This window comes from Asparagus officinalis, chromosome 1, assembly GCF_001876935.1.
Source record: "Asparagus officinalis chromosome 1, Aspof.V1, whole genome shotgun sequence".
Lineage (NCBI taxonomy): Eukaryota > Viridiplantae > Streptophyta > Magnoliopsida > Asparagales > Asparagaceae > Asparagus > Asparagus officinalis.
The window spans coordinates 81,243,861-81,266,396 of NC_033794.1; the positions used below are offsets into that span (position 1 = coordinate 81,243,861).

At 37.4% G+C, this 22,536-nt stretch overlaps 2 protein-coding genes across 2 annotated transcripts in view; both read right to left on the minus strand.

Moving 5' to 3' along the window:
* Nucleotides 1–1,932, minus strand: part of LOC109836519 (BTB/POZ domain-containing protein At5g03250-like) — an 8,868-nt gene extending 6,936 nt beyond the window's left edge. The window contains exons 1-2 of the mRNA XM_020404430.1: nt 1,546–1,932; nt 852–954 (exon numbers count right to left, since the gene is read on the minus strand). Of these exons, the coding sequence (XP_020260019.1) occupies nt 852–954; nt 1,546–1,932 (490 nt within the window). The remainder of the gene's footprint in view (nt 1–851; nt 955–1,545) is intronic.
* On the minus strand, nt 9,388–14,727 carry LOC109826621 (plastidic ATP/ADP-transporter-like). The gene is made up of 5 exons (XM_020393646.1): nt 14,034–14,727; nt 11,870–12,139; nt 11,640–11,783; nt 10,739–11,086; nt 9,388–10,040 (listed from the first exon to the last, which is right to left on the minus strand). Exons 1-5 carry the CDS (start codon nt 14,457–14,459, stop codon nt 9,627–9,629), a joined length of 1,602 nt encoding a protein of 533 aa, XP_020249235.1. The 5' UTR covers nt 14,460–14,727; the 3' UTR covers nt 9,388–9,626.

Below are 22,536 nucleotides of genomic sequence, written 5' to 3' on the forward strand. Positions count from 1 at the left end.
GGACAAATTTTCAAAACCGACCCTTTTGGGTTTTTAATTGCAAAAAACGACCGGTTTTGAAAATATTTACAAAAACCGACCTGTTTTCAACCAGGGGCTGAAAACAGATCGGTTTTTTTAAATTTTTTTGGGAAACTTCACGGGAGTTGAACTCCCGTGAAGTTTGGGAAAAAAAAATTCAAAAACCGACCCAGTTTCAACTAACTGGGTCGGTTTTTATAAATAAGATTGAAATGGGTCGTTTTTTGCAATTAAAAACCCAAAGAGGTCTGTTTTGAAAATTTGTCCAATTATTGTTAGCAACTTTTTTACAAACTAAGCATATGGAAAACATGATAGCTTTGATGTAAATGGTTGTACGTTGTTCTTTCAAGTAGCCACAATATATATACTATAACTATGTATCTTTGTTAAACGAAAACAAATCACGGATGAACAGTTGAAATGATAAGGAATACTTTGATATTATGACGTGTAGTACGAAATTTTGTTGGGGTCGGTGCATGAGAGGTCAATTATGAGAAGTGAATCAAAATAGAAAAGCTTAGGAAATAGAAATAGAATAATAGTACAAAGCCTTGATGTTTTGTGGGAAGCAAACAAGTGACAAGTAGGAGAAGATGGCACGAACAGCAATTGTCTTCTCTAAACGTACTACATGCCAGTAATTGATGTTCTCAAGAAATAAATGACAAAATCACCAATTTGTGAAACTCAGAGGGGACGACAGAGAGACAGAGGTTCATTTTCTATGTGCCAAGTGTAAGATGAACACATTAACTTAATAGTTTAATCTTCAAGCGATTTCATTTTCACATTAAAAAGGCTATACCTAAATCGATTTGTTATACCAATGAGTTCCGTGGGTAATGCAGCAGGGAAGTAATCAACTTCAGAATCAACAAAGGGGTGCTCGTTGCATGCATAAAGAACAATCTCCAAGTCCACGAAAAACTTCGAATCCACGAGGAAAATATAATGAAGAGGAAGTTTTATTAATGAAATATCGTATTATCTCATGAGGTTTATAGTTCTTCTTCTTAAATAGAAAACAAATCATACTCTTGATAAAAATAGAATTTCTAAAAAAATAATGTAAAACTAGCTAAATGACTCTCTATAATGAAGAAAACAAATTAGTTCAAATTGAATCAAAATTGATTTTGTTTCCTAATATAAATTGACTCTAACTTCATTACTAAATATAAACTCAAAGCTGATTATTTTCGGATTTCATCCAAAACTAAGTATTGCTAATGAGATTTTGAAAATTTGACAATACAATTGGCTTTATCTCATCGAGATAGGCGATTTACATGCAAAAGTCAATAATACATATGTATTTGCATGTAGCTCGTGATTGACCTACTCCTTTATGAAATTGTCTGTTAAACGTTCAACATTAGTCTCCCTTATTGATAGAAGCTTGACCTTGAGCTTATATTTGCTTGAATAGTAGCTTCATCGATAAATATTTTTCTTCTCCTGTATTAATCAACATCCGCCTTGTATTAAGCATTGATTTTCTCAATTTGTTATTTTTACATCCTCGGTTAGGACTTCTTCTGAATCAAACTTTTGAATGAATATATCATGAACCATGTGCATGTGTTTGGCGGCATGTGGATCTATAGATGATTTGAAAAATTCATCCAAATATATTCCTTGTTGCTTCTCATAATCTAGTGTCGGGAGTATCATCTCAACCTTCTTGAAATTATTCGCAACCTTTGCTTCTAAAGAAAAATTTTCCTCATACTCCATACACAATTCTTTCATCTCTTTTGCCTCGAGCCCTCCACCAAACAAGTCATAGATATCATCAATTGACTCACTCGCTATTACATCATTCTCCTCTATCGGGACAATATCAATACGTGTAACATCACTCACAACATCTTTGAGAATATCATGCATAATATCCGTCTTCATTAACATATCACCATCAACATGATGAATTTCATGCACAACAAGGGTTGCACTACAGGATAAATCTTGATGGTAGCAAAATCTTCTTTTTTGGTTGTGGGTGTCTCATTGTTTGCCACTAGAAATACATTCTCCTTAGCAATCGCTGTCTTAGATGCCTCTAATTCTGCGATCAACATAATTGATAAAGTCTTCTTTGTTGCCTCTTCGATGTTGTTCACAAATCTAGACTCTTTCTTAGAGATAAATTGAAGTTTTTTAGTTTTGTCGCAATCATAATTAGTGTGAGAACTCTTCAAGAACATCTATGACGAAGGTCCTTTGTCGGTCCACCTTTTTTGCTAGATGGACTGTGTCGGCTAAAGTAAAAGAATCTTTCAAAGACACACGATATTGTTTGTAGTTGGAAGGTAGGAAATAGTCTCTCAATAACTTCTTCATCTTTGTCCATGTTCAAACTAGATCCTTCCCTTGATGATATCGATTTATCAGTACTTCATCCCACCATGCAAATATTTTTCCTTTAAGTCTATAAACTACTAATTTAACTTTTCAATCTTCTGGAATTATCTCATACTCAAATTATCTATCCACTTTATTAATCCATTCAAGGAAATCATCAGCATGAAGCTTTCCATTGAAGGATGGTACCTTTAATCCTCTAGCATCATATATAGTTCTCCTTTCTTCTGTAGCCTCTACAATCATTACTATAGAATTTGTCTTGTAGAGTCGAATCTCGTCTTTTGCAATCATAAATGCAATCTCGAACTCGTCCTACATTCAGATGGTCCACCGCCAATGTAAGTCGGTTTATGGAAGTCTTCGTCTGAGTAACTCTCGCAATTCAAATCGTTGAACTCAATTCGGGTAACACGGGCTTGATCGCCTGCTATCGGATCGAAAAAACAGTGCTTTGATACTAAATGACGTAGCGTGAAAGTGATAAACATCGGGATTCACTAAGAAATGCTCTCTGAATCCATAAAGAATGATCTCCGAATCCACAAAGAACTTGGAGTCCACGAGGAAAATATAATGAACATGAAATTTTATTGAGGAAAAGTTATCTTATCCCATGAGATTTACAATCATTTTTCTTAAATAGAAAAACAAAGCCTATTCCTGATAAGAACAAAATTTCTAAAAGAAAGAAATATATAATCTAATACTACCTAAAAGACTCTATTGTAAAGAGAACAAATCAGTCCAAATTGAATGGAAATTGATTTTATTTTCTAATCTAAATTGACTCTAACTTTATTACTGAAAATAGTCGATTTATATATATAATATGTCAGAATCCGTCTTTTGGGCTAGAAGATATGATCGTTTCTTTGTGGAATCGTATGTATCGAAATTTTAACTCGTGATTGACTCGCGCGGTGGGCAATACAGGAACTACAAAAATTGGCCTCTTCCTCTCCTATATGCTTGTAGTTACTACCATCAATTTTGGTATGGTTTACGGTCATTATACCCACGAAGTTATTTTAATATGAGGCGAAACTCATTGACTATATTTGCATACTACTCGGTACTTGCTAGAGTTTACTAACTGGGTTGCGTTACCAATTAATAAAAGCAAAACCTGCGCTAGCTACAACTTGGCGCCAGGTTTGCATGTGAAATGGGCCTTAAAAACTCACCTTAATGTACGTGTCTACGGCTCTACAGCCCATATCATCGGCTGCCCGGGCATGCGCCTGGCAATTGTGTGGCGAAGCCGCTCGAAACTCCGCCACCGTCGAGCCCCCGCGTCCATCGCAAACCTCAAGAGCAGGTACGAGTGCCACAGCTTCGCCACCTTCACCATCGCGGGCCCCACTCCGGCGCCTCCTCCATCGCCAAAGAACCTTTCTATCAGTCTGATTCACCAGCCGACGTTCGAGCAGCTGCCGCACGTGTAGGCACTGAACGGCCGACGATCATGAGCCTCCTTCAAGTGGCCCCCCACGGTCCAGCTGATAAGCCACCTGTCCTCGCAGACCGTCAGCCAGCCGCGCGCGGGCCAACTCCGACGCAGCCTCGCGGCCTCGGAGGAGCCGCAACAAAAATCGCAAGGCATTTTGGAATGCCCTTGTGAATCTTGAGGCAGTATGGCGATAACATTTCGACGAGGCAAGGCCGCTTTTTAAGCGCCAGGCGGCAGTGGAGCTGCCGCGAGGATACGGATACGGATACAGGGCGATCAGAGGTGAGCTCCGGGAGGCCACTTGGAACGGCGATAGTGGAGCATGAGGGAGCGAGGGAGGTCCGGGCGGACGGCCTTGGACTTGATGTTGGAGAGGGTCTTAGTGAACTGGTCGATGTCGAGGTTTTCGGGCGCGTCTTCGTCGAAGTAGGGTTCACCGGGTTCCGGCAATGAGAGGTTTTTGAGGGAGGAGGAGGTGGTGGTGGGGGATTTCATGGCTTTGGTTTGTTGGTTTAATTAATTATTGGGTGAAGTGTGGATGCTTGAAGGGTGGGAGGTTATTGTGTGCTTTTATCCAAATACGGAGGGTGGGTGTCTCGTACCGGACCACATGTGGAATGTTTTTGGATGTTTTTGTGTTGGGCATCGGGGTCAGGGGGGGTGCGACTGTAGGATAGGGGGGGGGGGGGTGGGGGGGGGGGGGGGGGGGGGGGGAGGCGGGGGGAGGGGGGGGGCGGGGAGGGGGGGGGTGGCGGGGGGGGGTGGGGGGGGGGGGGGGGGAGGATAGGACTGATAAAGATCGAAAGGTAGTTGGTTTGGTTAGTGAGGGATAGGGTTAGTTATTTCGATAATCGGTTCGATGGTAAAAGAATGTGATGCCTAAAAACGTATAGGGTCGTCTATACACAGTATGCCCCTCAAATTATAGATATTTTTGAATTTACCCCGTGTCGAGGGGGTGTTTATTGAAAAACCCCAAACATATATGTTCGTCTACCCACGTTACGACTTCAGAGCTAGCGTTAGTGACAGCTTCATGTTTCAGCCCATAAATATGACCCGAAGTCACGCTAAGAGTATAAACAGATTCGAACGAAAGACGATGTTATACGTGGACTATATATCTAGGGAAAAGGTTGGAGCTTAATTTGAAGGCTCTCCTTCAGACAATTGAGATGAAAATTGAGAAAATACCAACGTCAATTTGCATCTGCCAGCCGTTAAAAATTTGGACGAATCAAATTGTTTATGCTGCCAATCATCATATTGATAATTCACAACTTCAGTAGCTGTACCGTATTACTACTCAGTTAAACCAAGTAGCATAACGTTAAGAACTTGCATAAATTAACACTCCCTAAAAATGGCTATATTAATTATCTAAAAAGAACACAAGAACTATGGCAAGGCAAAGATTGGCCAAATTAATTATCACAAAATTATAAGCACCACGTTCGAAGAGGCTCTGAATTCATCTCACGTGTAAAAGCTGAAAAGAGAACGGAAATTAACCGTGACACGAACGAAAATGGTAATTATTAGAGACCCTGGCCTGATTCTCTATTTTGAGACGCCTATGAACAGAGCGCCAGGGCATGAAGAGAGGCCCACAATCTAAATACAAAGCTTTGTAAACAGGAATCTTCATAGGTTTCAATTTTCATTTGTCCTTTAGGGGGAAGCTAATGAATAACCAACTGGAGCTAAATAAAGACAGAAACATCTCAGTACCTCTTTCAATTCCATACTTTGTCCTGATCGCAGCAACACCATCTATATATCATTTCGCAGGGCCACACTACTGTGTTACCAGTAAGCAACAAATCCATAGTAACACTATACGGTTTAGCATCTACCGAGTGAAACGGATAAAGAAAGTAAAGTGCATGTTTTTTTTTTTTTTTTTTTTTTTTTTTTTTTTTTTTTTGGGGGGGGGGGGGGGGTTATAAATCTCTATCTTCATCATAAGTTAGTTGTAGGTTTTCTTAGAGTAGAAGGGACTTCGAGATAATATCTCAGTAAAATTAGACAACAGCCGATGCGAACGACTCTCAATTTGTAAAGCCATGTTAGAAAGGACTTTTAAGAGAAACTTGATGAGCAACTTGTATCGGTATACTTGATTTGATGACCAGAAGAGGTAACTTTTCCTTTGAATACAAATTTTTTTTTCTTGAGGGAAAAAAGAAGAAAGAAGGGGTCAAAACCTCAACATGCTTCATTCAGATAGGAAATGAAAAAAGCCAAATACTTCAATTACAAACAAGTTAATTTTTTTTTATAATTCTTTATTATATTCATCATTTTTGTTTCAGTTGTATGATTTTAACCTTTCTAGACAGATATTTTAAACTTTAACTTTGATACAGGTTATCAAGTTAAAGTTTAAAATATCTGTCCTTGCTTGAAAGGTTAAAATCATACAACTAGAACAAAAATGATGAATATAATAAATACATAACCCTCCCAGGCCCCTGGCACTCTTTGTATTTTACTACCAATATTCCTCCCAAAGTTTTGTTGCGAAGCAAAGATGGTCCCAAAAACCAATAGCTTCATTCTCAACAAGCTAACAAGAAATATATTCTGATTTTTTTACTTTTCTTTGTACAAAAGGTTAATTGCTAACGAATACTGCAAGTCATGATTTTGCAATGAATATACTTCGGTTACAACATCACTATTACGGGACATCCCTATGGTGATATTTGAACAACTTTACATAAAATAGGCATTGGTGGTTGAATTTAAATAGTGAAAGGATAAATAATCATTTTACCTTAATATCATTAATTTTGTATAATCTTACAAATTGGTAACGCTTTGAGATATTTAACTGTTATAACTTTTGGAAAAAAAAAAGACAGATATTCATCGAGGAAAACACAATCAAACCCAATCCAAATCTTTCTAGTTAAATAAATCCAACAAAAAATATTAATAGCATTGTTTAAAATAAAAAAGATCTGATGACCATTCAGGGGGAAAAAGATAAATTTCACAAAAGCCACAGATACTCTGGGTGTTTCCCATGAAACCCTACAATATTTTGTTTTTCTTACCAAGCACCAAAAAGTTTTCCACGTCTTAATAGTGTTGAAAATGCCCCTAAAAAACTTCATATTTTTTGCAAAAATGGTATCAGACCACCTGTCTCTAGATTTTTGGATAATAAATTAATAATTGATTATGACACCATTATGATGCTGATTTATTAAGGGATAAAAGCTTGACAAGAACTAGAAAATTGATAAATTCTACGCAATAAATGGAGCTCAGATTAGTAAACCTAGAAATTGGCTTAAACAAACTCTTGGATAAAAAGTTACGAAAGCCATTAACTTAGCAAGAACAAGCTTACGGAATGTATAATTACTGTTTATGGAGGTTTATGGAGCTCACGTTAGTAAAAGTGTAAAACTTAAACATGCTCTTGGATTGGGAGTTTATGGAGGCTATTCTTCATGGACTTGATTTTCCTAATAGATTCAAGAGATGGGTGATGGAATGTATATCTACTGTTCCATACTCTATTGTGGTCAATGGTCAGATGAGCTCACCTTAATTTCCTAGAAAGAAGGGACCGCGACAAGGTGAACCAGCGTCACCTTACCTGTTTGTTCTTGCTACTGAGTATTTTAGTAGATGCATGGTTGGCCTTAAGGAGGTTAAGGGCTTTAAATTTCATCTAAAGTGCGGAGGTATTCATCTTTCTCACCAATGCTTTGCTGATGATCTCATGACATTTTGTAGAGGGGACTTGGTTTCAGTGTCTCAAATTCACGAAAGGTTCTCACATTATTCGGGGGTCTCTGGATTATTTGCCGATGGCTCAAAGAGCCAAGTGTTCTTCGGAGGTGTTAATCATAATGTTAGGAATGATATGTTTTCAGTGATGGATTACCAAGCTCTTATATAGCTCTTATCTTTTGCTGGTAGACTCCAATTGGATAAATCAGTTTTGTACACTGCACAGTATGTAAATGTATTGGGGAGGGATACTTGTATCGCCTAGGAGTTGCTAAGAAGGTTGAGCGGCTAGGTAGAGGGTTCTCATGGGCAGGGGGAGCTAAGCGATTACAAGAAGAGCAGAGTGGCCTGGCCTACAGTGTGTGCTTCTAAAATTTGTGGTGGATTAGGCCCTCATCAGATGGGGCTATTCAACAAAGTGACTTTTGTTTAGACTCCTGGACATGCAGTAGCTATGGCAAATTATTCATTATGGTTAGACTTAATTGGGTCCCTGGTTATTATCTAAAAAAATCAAAGTAATTGGAGTATCGTCATCAAGCTTCACTTCTCTTGGTCATTCAAGAAAATTCTTGAAAAGTTCTAGAGAAGAAGCTCTACGATGTGGTCATACGACATCTAGTGGCCTCATTTGGATTGGCGACCCCCCTCAATTTAGTACCACATCTGCATACCGTAGGCTTGCTGGTGCTGGGGTTAAACTGCCTTGGGCTAGATTGGCTCGGAGTAAACTCCCTCTGCCTAAGCAAATCCTGTTATTTTTTGGGTAGCATGAAAGGATAAACTGCCTACGAAGAGCAAAGCCTAGACAGTATGGGATTGTTGATGATGATACTCGCTCCTTTTTCAATTCTGGTATTGAAGATAGAAACCATCTCTTTTTTTGGGTGTGGTTTCAGCGACTTCTTGTGGAGGAATGCTATGGAGTTCGCTCAGTAAAGGGTTGATAAATTTCAATGGAATGAAGGTCTGGAATGGGTGATTGGAAAGTGGCGAGGAAGCTCCTGTGTGTGTTTCTGCAGCTGCTGCAGCTTGTATTTACTACATTTGGCGAGCAAGAAATTGGTAGATCTTTCGACAGCAAAGAGTGGAGGTGGAGGAGTGTACGTCTGCTATCACTTACGAGATTAAGATTCAGTCGAGTAACGTTTGCAGATTGAAGGATACTAAACAAAACAGAGGGCGGCATAGATCCTATGCACCTATTTCCTGATTGTCCGTGGAAGAAGAAGCAACAATATATAGATAAATTTTGATTTTGGTCTTTTTAGTTTCTTAGTTTCTTAGTTGTTTGCTTAGATGCCTCTCTATGTTAGTATGTTTTGGCTAGAGGCTTTTGTGCTATAGCTTCGAGCTGTGAAGCTCTATAGCATACAGGGAGTATGCACCCATCAGCTCTTGCTATTTGGTAATAAAGTCTACACTTGGCACAAAAAAAAAGAAGGGTAATGACAAGTTAATAAAGGAAAATTAATCAAAATTGGATCAGCAAAGTACAACTTCTATGAGTATTTTAATTCCACTCGTGGGTAATATCCGAAGACAAGAAGAACCTAAAACACAGAGCACCTAACTACAAAGGCCCATAAAAATGTCAATTAAAGGCTAATATTATTTTAAGAGTGTAATAATACTTTTCACATTCACAAACGTTGTAATTGCAAGGAAAATAAAGGAGAACACGATCCTCAAAATCTACATATTTGAATTTTTGAAGAAATTGCAGTCAACCAAAGCTAAACAAAAATGTCAAACATAATTTCAAAATATAAATGCTAATAAGAATCAAAAACTTGACACTTCCAAATATGCGCAAATTAGCAAAGGAAGTAAAATATATCTCAAAACAAACCAAAGGTACATATACTTCTCATAGGCTAATCTCATCTACAAATTCACAAGTACAGCAAGTACATATTAGAATAGATAAATTTATTTCCTATCAAAAACGACGAAATAACTAACTGCATACCTGCTGCTGTCAACTTATTTCTACTCGATGTTTTATAATTTGCGAAGAAAAGTAACCTCACTAAGCACGAGGAGCTGAAGATTCTGATGAGTTCTCTGATTCAGAATCCAATTTTGGTTTCAAAGCTGATCCATTTGATAAGCTTTCGCTCGAGCCTGGTTCCTGAAGAGAACCATTTTCTGTTGTTTTCACCTCTTTCTTGGTGTCTGAGAAAGATACGTCAATCACTGGTTCCTTGAGATTTTCTAGTTTTTTCTCCTTCTCAAGCTCTTGTTTAGCCAAAGGAGAGAATTGGGAATCCAAAGATTTTGCTGCCCCAAGCCAAGCAAGAACAATCACAAGAAGGATTCCTCCGAGATAGGGAGTAGAGTTTGCAAGAGACCCGAATGTCAAAATCATGAATTGTTGGATCAGCGCGCCTCCTGATTTCCCCAAGGGGTTGCAGACAACATCGATGGCTGCCTTCCCTTTAACCTATAGTCAATTATGAAAATTTCAGAAAAATGGACGAGAGAAAAAGCATCTATTGTATTGAGCTTGAACAAATATAGCTTTCATTAGCTGATGACAAGAAAAGGGGGAAAAACATGACCAAATGCTTACATGCAAGTTATAACATCAATTTGTGGCAAATGGCTTATAATTTTTGGGTTAATTGCAGATACACTACTATTCAATCATCTATGAGAGTGTAGCCACTCATATCCCTTGAAGCCCGAACAATTTCAATAGTAGTTGCACACCCTAAACTCCATACGACAGTATTTTTCAAAGTTGGGATGAGATGTCTCATGGGTATCACGTGATGATAATATTACATTATGCCCTCAGTTTAACTGGAAAAAAAATAACATTAACTTAGATCTACATTGAGGGCAAAAAAGTAATGTCTCTGTAACCAAGGGGGTATAAGTGCCAATAAAAAAACTTGGCTACACCACCATAGTACAGGGTGTATATCTGCAATTAACCCTAAAATCTTTTATCAAGACAAGACCCGGTAACGGATTAAGTTACAAGTGAAAAGTGCAACTCGAAATGTCAATACTTGTGCTCGAATAATTTGGATTATTGATAGACATATGCATCTGTACTAGCATACATGAGCACAAATATATTATGTATGCATGTGCACATAGATATAAGTTATAAACGGTATTACTCAAACGAACCTTCATATCTTCATCTAGAGGAATATAAGCCATTTCCTTGCATGGATCGAACAAACTATATTTTGCACTTTTACTGAAAATGTTCTGCAATGCACCGACATAAACAGCTGCAAGTAGAGGGGTTATGCCTAGTGTCCCGAGCAATGGTGCCAATGGTTCCCCAAACAATAGAAGCGAGAAGAAACCAACTCCGGTAAGTAGTAAAACTGTCGGAGTTATCATAGCCGCAACCCCCCAGCCAAATTTTCTGAGGATCACTCGGCCAAGCAACATCATCGTGAATGTGGCAATTCCGGTTGCAGTTGAGAAATCGCCCATGAACGATGAGTACTCATTCGGGCTAGGAAACTGTAAAAGGAATTGAAATTAGAAAAAATATTGGAAGGCAACAACCTATTGAGCATAAAAACAAACTGGGCTTTTTTTTTGTAGTCGTTGCTATATTAGTCCCTTAAAGCTTTCATATTTTGAAACTAGCTCCTTCAATCAAGAACAGAAGTAGAAACTAGCAGGATTAATTTGAAAGAACTTATGAGATAACTTGAGAATTGGAGGACCTACTAGCAATTTCAATGATTTGAGGAACTAATTCAAAACACGTCAGATATAAGGTATTAATCTCAAAAAATATTGCTAGTAGGTCCTTCAATAATAATCTATTTTGAAATTAGTCCCTCCAATCAAGAGTAGAATTAGCACCCAGAGGGATTAATTTGAAACTAGTTATGAGAATTGGGGGACCTGATAGCAATTTCAATGATTTGAGGGGCCAATTTCGGAATTATTTGAAACTTCAGACGGCTTAGTAACAATTTCAGAGATTGAGGAACTACTTGCAAAATATAAAAGACCTAAAGGACTACTATAAAAACGAACAAACAACCAAACAAACAAAATTTACCTGAGCCTTCAGCTTTGATTTCCATGTAACTTCAACGAGATTGATACTGATACCATATGCAACCACCAAAGTGGCAAGATCCCTCACATATCTTGAAGAAAGCAGCACTTTTAAGCTCTCTTTCATACCTAGCTTTGGTTTTTCCTGTCAAGGCATCAACATTTCATAAATACACGGAAAATTCGATGAATTAGCATGGTTATCCTCCAATTTATTATCTTCAATCATACCTTCTTCTTCTTGCGGTCAGACTTTGGAAGAGAAGGGTCATTGAGAACAAATTTATTAACTCCCCAATAGATTGCGGTGATTATGAGACCGAGAAGGACCACAATGCTCATCATTCCTTTTAGAGATATCGCCCAGCCATCAACACCCGGGCCCAAGTTCTTCCGAAGGTTAGAGAAGTACTTCACAGTTCGTCCTGAGAAGATGAGGGCAATATTAGCTCCAAGACCGAAGAGTGGATAGAACTCTTTGGCTTCTTCAACTGTGGTAATCTGCAAATGCAGGAAAGATTATCAGAGGAAAAACATGATAGAGAGTAAAGACAGATTAATCACTAGCTTTGACATATTAAATTGAGGATCACTACTATCCACTTTCCACATTATGCCAGACCAAAAGAATTATGTGCCGGGATTTCTACACTAGAAGTTAAACTTTCATTCATAACATTATAACACGTCGAGGTTGTAGAACGCCAAGACATTATCTTTATAGAAGCTGTTCGCAGTTATAACCGAACCAAAATCCTGAGGCGTTAAGTTAATGATTTTGATCAAAGATAACCTTTAATTTATCACCAAAATAATGTAGCATGAAAGAACACTCCAGTGCAATGAACAAAAGTGGATAAAATAACTGTAGTCCACCGTCATGTCAGAACCCCTAAATGTAATTTTAAAAAAAAGGAAATTTTTTCTTCAAGGGAATGGATAAGGAAATAATGTAGCATGAAAGAACACTCCAGTGCAATGAACAAAAGTGGATAAAATAACTGTAGTCCACCGTCATGTCAGAACCCCTAAATGTAATTTAAAAAAAAAGGAAATTTTTTCTTCAAGGGAATGGATAAGGTGCAATCTGTTCATTCCCTTCACATGGACAAAGAAATGCTTAAAGAGAAAAGAATCGTGTTGAATCATGAACTAAACGTAAAAAATCAACTGCTATGTAATCTATCAAAGTTGTTTCCAATAAACATAATAGCAGAAGAATATGTAGCAAAAAAAAGTATTGCCTTTGACACTGCATTGAATTGGTAAAATTTTCTGTAATGACAAATAGCTAGGCCTACTGATGAACACTTGCTATTAAAACCACATGATCATAAAATTTCTTAGAATTTCAAGAACGTGATTGTACTAGAACTTCTACAAGAAACTTGGCTAAGCTATTATTTACGAAGTGCACACAGTTAATAATGGCAGTCATGTTACTATTTTTTTAACTTCCCAAAGAGCAAAGGCCCTAAGGCACGGAGGGCAATCACATACCAACTTCACCACTCAAGTTCTCTGCTCCAATAGCCACTAGAATGACAAATCAAATATATCTCTATTGTTTATTAAACTCCAAATTCCAAAACAAATCATTCTAGGATCACTCAAAAGTCACAATCAATTTACAAGAATAAAAAAAATTCGTTTAATACTTATGGATGTTATAATGTTCTTCTTGAAAATCCGAGCCAAAAACATGGAACTTTATGATAAATCAGCTTCGATACAGCTAATGCATTAGAGTACAGAAGTTATACACCAATTAAAGGTGAAATGTCCTGAGGTAAATCATAATTAAAATATTGATGGATAACATTTTATTGCAGTCTCTCTAACAGATGATCATTGAGTGTTCAATTGAGCAAGCAAAAATTACATGAATGCCTTCTCAATGAAAATTGATTAGCAAGAATCCTACCCTTCCACTTAACCCTATATTGAAGCTGAGGTAACCAAGCATCGTACTAGTCAATAAATGATTAAAATGCCACAGCAGCATCTTTATCATTGTACAAAAAACAATGTGTTTTCCAATGGAATCACAGAGCACATGGTTATCTGAAACCCTCAACAATTTCCAAACAAATGTAACTTTAAAAAATTATCATAAATTCTGCAAAAGATTTAAAAAAAAAATCATCCAAGTGACCTATTAACAGAGCAAAACTGGCTTTAGCACGCTAATATCACACAAAAGAAGGCGCATAATAAGTAAACTCTTCGAAGTAAGTTTAACTGGCAGAAATATATGCAAAAGAATCAAAATTCACAATCAAAATAAACACCAAAGCAATAAACACTAGAACAGCAATACAGAAACTATTAGTTGAATTAGAGTAACTAAAACATGAAAATGAGCTTAACAAATCAAAGGATCATCTTTGATCACCTGATTAGCAAACCCCCAGAAAAGAACAGAAATCACCACGCTCCCCCAAAGCTCAGCCATGACATAGAACAAGCAAAAGCTCCAAATCCTCAGAATAGCGACCGGGCCAATAAAGCTCGGCCCAAGAGCAGCAACAAGCTTATCGGCAAAAGCAATGGGATGAATCTTATCGCTCAGAGGATAAAGCACAAACCCAAAAGCCCCAAAGAAGGCAATGAAGGGAAATATCACAGAATAAAAAAGAGCCTCCTTTGACAAAACATTTGAGAGCTTAGTATACAAGAGCATGAACCCAACAGCCATGGGCAAATTCACCCATGTTTTTAAAAAGGGTATAATCTCGGCACTGCTCCCTTTAGCAGTAACCACTAAAACATCCTTAGTATCTCTCAAAATAGTATAATTGAATAGAATACAGAAGAACATAACCCCAAGTGGGATAATCTTCCTCAGGGTCAATAACTCAATCCCCAAGAACTTGGGTTTCTCCACTTTTTCAGCAAAACCCTCCCCATCTGCAGAAATTGCAGCAGAGGACCGGCAAAGTTGGGGTTTTTTGTCAGGGGAGGTAAAAAGGTGGGATTTTGGGGAGAAGGAGAACAAAGGTGAGATTTTTGATGGGGTTTTGAGGGGATTGAGAGAGTCTGAGGATGACCCAGATTGGATCTTGAGGCTCGTTGAGGGAGAGACGGTTCCTTAATTTTTGAGCAGGGTGAACAGGCTCTCGTTTGGGGGTTTGAAGGGAGAAGAGAAGGCAAGGCCTTTGCTTTGGATAACTCCTCAGCTCTCTGCTCTCTCTAGCTTCCCTCTACTTCCTTTTCAAGATGAGAGAGAGAGAGCTTCAACAGAAAGAGAGGAAGAAGGAGTAAAGATAATGTGAGAGAGTTTTCAGCAGGAGAAGCAGGGGAGAAAATCTATACAGTGAATTTTTATTTTGACTATTTAGGAGAGAGAAAATAAAATAATTATTTGAATATTATAAGAAGGTAATGAACTTGGAGATATTTGTTTCTATTATTATAATAATAAATTTTTTTTCCCCCGAGGATTTTTGGGACTGAGGGGGGAGAGGTAAGAAGTACAATGAACTCCAACTCGCGGTAAATGAATGACGGTTGGGTTTTGCAAGCAGGGGTCAATTTGAGGGGGGTTTTCGCACAAAAATTTTCTTAACTCCGTAAATACGGGAGAGTTCCCATCATTTGTTTCACATGTCTATCGACATGGCAAACGCCATTAGCTTAGAGTTATCGTTTGACGGTGACATGATATATTTTGGACAATTTCACCCCCATCTATTTACGTATTATATCCTCGTCGAGTAATAATAGGTAAAAAAAACTAAAAAGATAGTTTAGGCTTTACTCTCTACTAATATTGTTTGTGAGAATTAATAATATTTCAGAAGAATTTAGTTCAACAAAGAAAATTCAGTATGGTTTTCTTTGATTCGCAAAGTTCAGATCGCTAGGGATTTTTATGGAATTTACCCTGAAAAGGTAAATGATGGTTTTTGGGGTCCTAAACAGTTGTGGTAAAATAGAGGGGGGGTTGGTGAAAAAGAGGATGAGTGTAGTCGTAGTAACCCAATTGAGCTTTTGAGTTACATTGCCGCAGTCACAAGTTGAGGGAGGTAATCACGAGAGAGATAGATCGGGTGCTTTTGATGACACCGTCGGTTCTAACTTAAGATAGCAAAAGTTTTTACCACTTCGTTTAAAAAATTTATCTTGGTTTCAATTCTAGAAGCTCTTGTAATGTGATCATTTCCATAACAAGTTTAGATATCACTTTGAGATTTATTTTGCACTTGAACAGAAGTTTACTACTTCACTCTCAAAGAGGGTATTTTTAAGGGGTACTAAATGAAAAATATTCTTTCATTCTAGTCCCTAGCAAGAGCCACTGTGGGTGCTTATGGAAGTGGGATGTTTGGCAAAACGAAAGTGTATAGAAAACGTGAATGCAACCTCATAAGTTACTTGTCACTTATTTTTACTTGTTTTGTTAAAGGACATCGTAGTGTTTTAATAACAATGAGTGAACCTATTATAATAAGTGATAAAAAGAACAAGTTGGCAAATCTTAACTTATTTATTCTGTACTTATAAGTAAAAAAATAATAAAATAAGTAGGTTGCTAATTAAATATGTTCTTAGTTTCCAACTTGCACATTTTACTTGCAAACAAACAAACACCCCCCCTCTAGGATGAGGTGAAAATTTACATTGTTGTTTCAAGACTATGTTTGATATTGTGTATGATGTTGTTAAGACTCACTGCAGATGCGGTGAATTACGATTATGGAAGGTACAACAATTAAGACTAGATAATAACGGTTCTTTGTTATTTACTTATTTTTTGTAAGAAATGTGCTTTTGGAAATGGATATTCAGTGCACAATGCGGTCAAAAACAGGCTGAACAATTTGTAAGAAATGTGCTTTTGGAAATGGATATTCAGTGCACAATGCGGTCAAAAACAGGTTGAACAATTGAAACTTTAGTCTGAAACACGTTGCAATAAAGCCCGAAAGTTTTTTCTGTCCAATACTACTGTCACGAGTCATGAGTTCTTAAGCAGTAAGATATAATATTTCAACAACTAATGTTTCAATAATAATTAAGAAAACAATATATTGACTAAAAAAGTAGTTCGATGAGAGCGACTTTCCTTTACTAGTTTGGAGATATATAGTCATGTCCTAGACATTTGGTGGTTATATGCGTACATACACAAATGTGTACATACATCTATAAATGAGTGTACGAGGATACTTTTTTTTCTCCCGTTTTATGTTTTAAAGATTTGTAGAAATGATACTTCCATAAAGAAGAAAAGAAAGTTACGAAATCTAAGGAAGTAGTTTCTAAAAAAATGCAAGAATTCTTATCATACACACAAATATCCATGAATATTCACATAATAAGTCAAATAATTGGAGAAATCTAGAATAAATTTTAAGTGGACATGTTCTATCCACAACGTTTTTATCCCTTGAGATTCTGATTTGAGGTCCATTCGGGTGTGCATCCTTCTTAGAGACGGTCTTGATGTATATCACACATCAATACCAATTTCAAAGCATAACAGATGGAAAAGTTGATGGATATAGCCATCAGTTTCCTTAAATTTGTTGAAAGAGGGTGCGAATTACATGAAAAATCGAAGCTGACAAAAGTCCTCTGGTCGGCCGACCGGTGTGCCAAACCAGTCGAACGATATCATGCATCATACAGGAGCTGAAAACCTCGCACTGGACAGTTGACCGATGCACCCTTATCGGTCGACTGATGAAGACTTATCGGTCGATTGATGAAGACCTATCGGTCGATCGATAGGGGTGCATCGGTCGACCGATAGCGGGTATTGGGCCGAATCTGTTTCCTAGTCTGTTTTAGTTTGGGTTGTTTATATAAATAGAATCACGTTTTCTAGGGTTTAGAGAGAGATATAAAACAGAGAAAAGAGGTTGTTTTGAGCACTTTGAGAGGGAGATTATTGAGAGGGAGAGAGATCTTGTTGATTAGGGTTATTTTGATTGTTTGAGAGAGTTGTAACACATTGTACTTCTCCTCCATATAATGAATCTCTCCATCCTCTCCCCTTGGACGTAGGCAATTTGCCGAACTACATAAATACTCTGTGTTTGTGATTGGTTTTGGCCGTTCTCATTGTGAATTGTGCTTGTATTATTCTTCATGCGTTGCTTACTGACTTGTTGTGGGTTGAGTCCGCTTCCGCTGTACGCAACAAGTGGTATCAGAGCCGAATTTCAGATCTAGGGTTTGATTTGGGTGGAGGAAAACTCAGTGTTGGAAGCTTTAATCTTGGAGATCTAGGTTTCGGTGGAGATAGCGTTGTAGAGTTGTCATTGAAGATCTCGCCTTCTTCGTGTGTTTGGGAGATTGTGTTGGAATCCTATCTAGGGTTTAATTTGGGTGATTTCTCAACTTTATCAAGTTCGAATCTTTCCTCTACAATTTAGAGTTGGTAAGCAATAGCTGGAGAAAGTGGTGAAAGTAGCAATGCTGCGTTGAGTACAGTTCAGGTTGCACTTCAGAATACGAAGATTAGTATTGTAAAGTATGACGGCAAAAGCAATTTTGGGTTGTGGATGAGTGATGTGCAGGATGCTTTGAATGTTCAAAACTTGAAAGAGACGATAATGACTCATGAGAGACCACCTAAATATGATGAGGCGATATGGGACAAGATGAATCGAAATGCATGTGGGGTAATTAGATCTTGTTTAGAACAAGAGTTGAAATACGATGTGATTAGCGTGACGTTTGCAATGAAGATGTGGGAGATTCTAAACAATAAGTATCTTACGAAGAGTATTGAGAATCAGTTACACTTGCAGCGGAGATTATTCAGATTTTAGATGTCCAAGGATACCTCACTTGGAGATCATGTGAACAACTACACAAAGTTGTTGTCGGACTTGGTGAATGTTGATGAGAAGATATCGAATAAATACAAGGCGATTATTTTGTTCTGCTCATTACCTGGTGAGGATTTTAATACCTTTATGCTTACTTTGTTGAATGGTAGATCTTCTATCACCTATAGTGAAGTGACTAATGTATTGACGAATTTTGATTTGAGGAGGAAATATAAAGAGTGTTCCAGAGCTAGTACTTCAGGAGAAGCCTTTGTTGGCCTTCTTGTTTTGATGATGATTTAACAAACAATTTATATCTAATATTGTTTGTATAGTGTTTGTATTTTGTTATTTATTGTAGACAAATAATATGTTGGAGGATGGATAGAATTGCGCATTCACGATCATATCCAATGGAGGTTGGTGGAATTATGGAGTGAAGCCTACGCAATTCAAAGTTAAAGATTCAAGTTCAAGCTTCATCCGCAAGTGTACCAAGATAGAGTTTCGTTGAAGATCACAAGCTTGGGTAATTTAGTTTAGGAGTTTATATTATGTGTGTTAAGTACTTTAAGCTCAATATCATATACACACACATTTTATTGGTTTCTATGTATATATATATAGTTATATATATTTGTACACATTTTGGATTTTGGTTTATCCACAAACAAAGTTTTTACAAGCATATAAATAAATATTTATATTCATACATGTTTGTTTTTATATGAATAAGTTGGTTTGGTTTAATTTCATAGATATGAAACAAATATATATTCATATTCATACTCATATGTTTCATATGCTATTGTATTTGTGAAAATACTATATTCATTATTTATGGACTTAATAACAATCATATATCTTTTATTAAATCTATATAATCACTTTGTAATGTTTCAAAACATGATTAAGCTAAAATGTCAAAACTCATATGTTTACATTTTCATGTTTTGGACTATTTTACAAAATGATGATATTTTTCATTTGGGATGTCCTTTCTAAAAACCAGTTTTTATAGCATGTGTATTATCATGCCTACAATCATTTTTCAAAGTTTTATATTTTTAGAATTTATTTGATATTTTTAAATAGGGTTTTAAATCAGAAAAACTGTTTTCAAACTGTCACTTTCATATATCAGTTTGCGGTCGACCGACACGGTCGACCGTGCCTTTGTTTTTAACCTGCGGAGCCAACAGTAACTTTCACGGTCGACCGTCAGCTCGAAAATTCCCACAGTCGACCGTCTAACTTTCTGGAAATTTCTCAGGCTCGAAAGTGGCTCGCGGTTGACCGCGAGAATTTCACGGTCGATCGTCGTTCACTCCAACGGCTAATTTTGTACAAAATCTGATTTCTGATTCTGTGGGTTTTTTGGTCTTTTGTTTGGGGTTTTTGGCTGAGGTTTTGGGAGGCTATATATACCCCCCTGCCTTTATCTTTCATAGAAACATAAGAGAATGTTTTAAAAGAGTTTAACAAGGGTTTAAACTTGTTTAATGTTTGTTTAAAAGAGTGTTTAAGAAGCTTTTAAGCAATTGAGAGTTTTGGGTTTGTGAAATCAATTTCACAAGAGCTTGAGGAGATCCTATTGGTACTTGAGCTTCCAACCATCTTCCCTCAATCTCTTGATCCATTGAGAAGTTTTCTAAACTCTATTTCTAGCTTTATATCTATTTGTTTGTTTATCATTTTATTAAAGCTAGTTTTATATTGAGTTAAGATTTGATTTACCTCATTGTTACACACACCCACTTGAGCTTTTATTTACACACATAGTATATTAGGGTTGTGAGAGATTATAACAATTGAGTTGTGCTTAATTGAGTTCTCATTCATGTTAGAGAATATTTTATTGTAGTTACATTGTGAGTGTTGTAAATTTTTTGGTGAGCTAAAAAACCGAGTGTGAGGTGTAAATGTTGATCGATGAGCGTTGAAAACCGACATTGTGAGAGTGTGAATTATAAAGTTTTTGGTGAACTAGAAAACCGTGTGTGAGGTGTGGACGTTGATCGGTGAGCATTAAAAACCGACATTGTGAGGTATAAACGTTATTCAGGTGAGCGTGGAAAACCCGGTTGTGATAGTAGATTTCTCCCCGGGAGTGGGGAGCAGAGACGTAGGACGGAAGGTCCGAACTCCGTGATCATATCGTGTGTTTGAGTTTACTTTGGCGCACTTCTCTTATGTTTATATTTCTTGTCGTCATTGTCCATTGCTCTTTATTTATATCATCCACTATCTTATTTATGTTTATTTCACCCTTGTGTTAATTTGTATATCCTTGCATATATCTCATAGTATATCTCATTGCTAAGATATATCTCATTGTTCATATTGCTTATCCTAGCTCATATATCTTGTTGTATTTCATACTTGCTAGGATAACTTGTTATTAGTTTTAATTGGTATAAAATCAGATTAGATTAGCATAAGACCCTAATCACCCCCCTCTAGGGTCTAACAGCCTTGTCGATAAGAGGAAGGAGTCCCTATCCTAGAGGTGGTAATCAAGGCATATCAAAGTCAAGAGGCTACTACTAAATTATGAAAAACCACTGTGCTTTTTGCATAGAACAAGAACATTGGAAGAGAGATTGGCCGAAGCTTAGAGAGAAGGGGAATAGCAAGAAGAAGGACCCGAAGGCCAGTGAGGTGAATGTTTCTAAGAGTGGTAACGATTCTAATGATTCTTCTCTAGAGATTACTCTAGAGATTAACCATGTGAAAGCATCGGATTGGATGTTGGACTCTGGTGCTACTTATCATGTGACTCCCCGGAGAGATTGGTTTGGATCTTTTGAGAAACTCAATGCGGGTGTGGTGGTCATGGGAAATAATCAGTCCTGTGGCATTTGTGGAATAAGTACCGTTAGGAATCGGATGCACGACGGAGTTGTGAGAGAATTGAATGAAGTAAGGTTTGTTCCTTACCTGAAGAAGAATCTTATTTCTGTTGGAGCTTTGGAGGCAAAGGGATTAAGGGTAACTTTCTAGAACGTTGTAGCTAAAGTTACTAAGGGATCATTGGTAGTAATGAAAGTAGTCCGTGATAGAAATTTCTATTATCTGAAAGGAAGTACAGAGATCGGCCAGGTAGCTTTAGCAATTTCAGAGGCGAATGCGAGCATACTTTGTCACTATAAACTTGGGCACACAGGGGAAAATCATTACAGGCACTGTGCAAACATGGATTATTAAAGGGAGCCAAAAGTGGGAAAGTTAAATTCTGTGAGCACTGCATTCTTAGCAAGAAGACTAAAATGAAGTTTGGGACATCTATTCATAGGACAACCAGCATCTTAGACTACGTGCACACGGATATTTGGGGTCCCACCAAGATAATATCACCTTGTGGTGGATATTAGTCCGTTACGTTTGTAGATAACTATTCTAGGCATTGTTGGGTGTATACTATGAAACAGAAGAGTGAAGTCCTAGAGATATTTGTGGAGTGGAAGAGAAGATTGGAATTGCAGACACGAAGAAATATCAAGACGTTAAAATTCGACAACAGTGAAGAGTACACATCATACCCTTTTCAGCAGTTATGTCGAGACGAGGGCATAGAGAGACACTTCACAATTAGTCATACACCGCAACAGAATAGGGTAGCGGAGTAGTTTAAAGAAGATCTTTTAGACTGAGATACTTACGTATGCGAGCCACCTCATTAATAGGCTGCCTTCATCCGTGATAGAGGAAAAGACTCCTATAGAGATGTGGTCAGGAGAACCAGCACATGATTATGATCAGTTCAAGGTTTTTAGGTACCCCACATTTTATCATGTTAAAATTGAAAAGTTGGAACATCGAGCTAGAAAGACCATATTTGTGGGATTCAAGCATGGTGTGAAAGGATACAAGCTTTGGGATCCAGTTGAGAAGAAGATTGTGCTAAGCAGAGACATCACATTTGATGAGGCTTCACTCTTAAAGTCTCTCAGGTCTCATCAGGTGGATAGCATCCCGATAGAGGAGACATCACAGATGGTGGAGATTGATGTAGCTCCACAGTGTCCAGATGAGACCATATCCATTAGAGTGCTGACTAAGGTGACGCCAGATGAGCACAGTGAATTTGGATGATACAGGTACAACAGAGCAGGA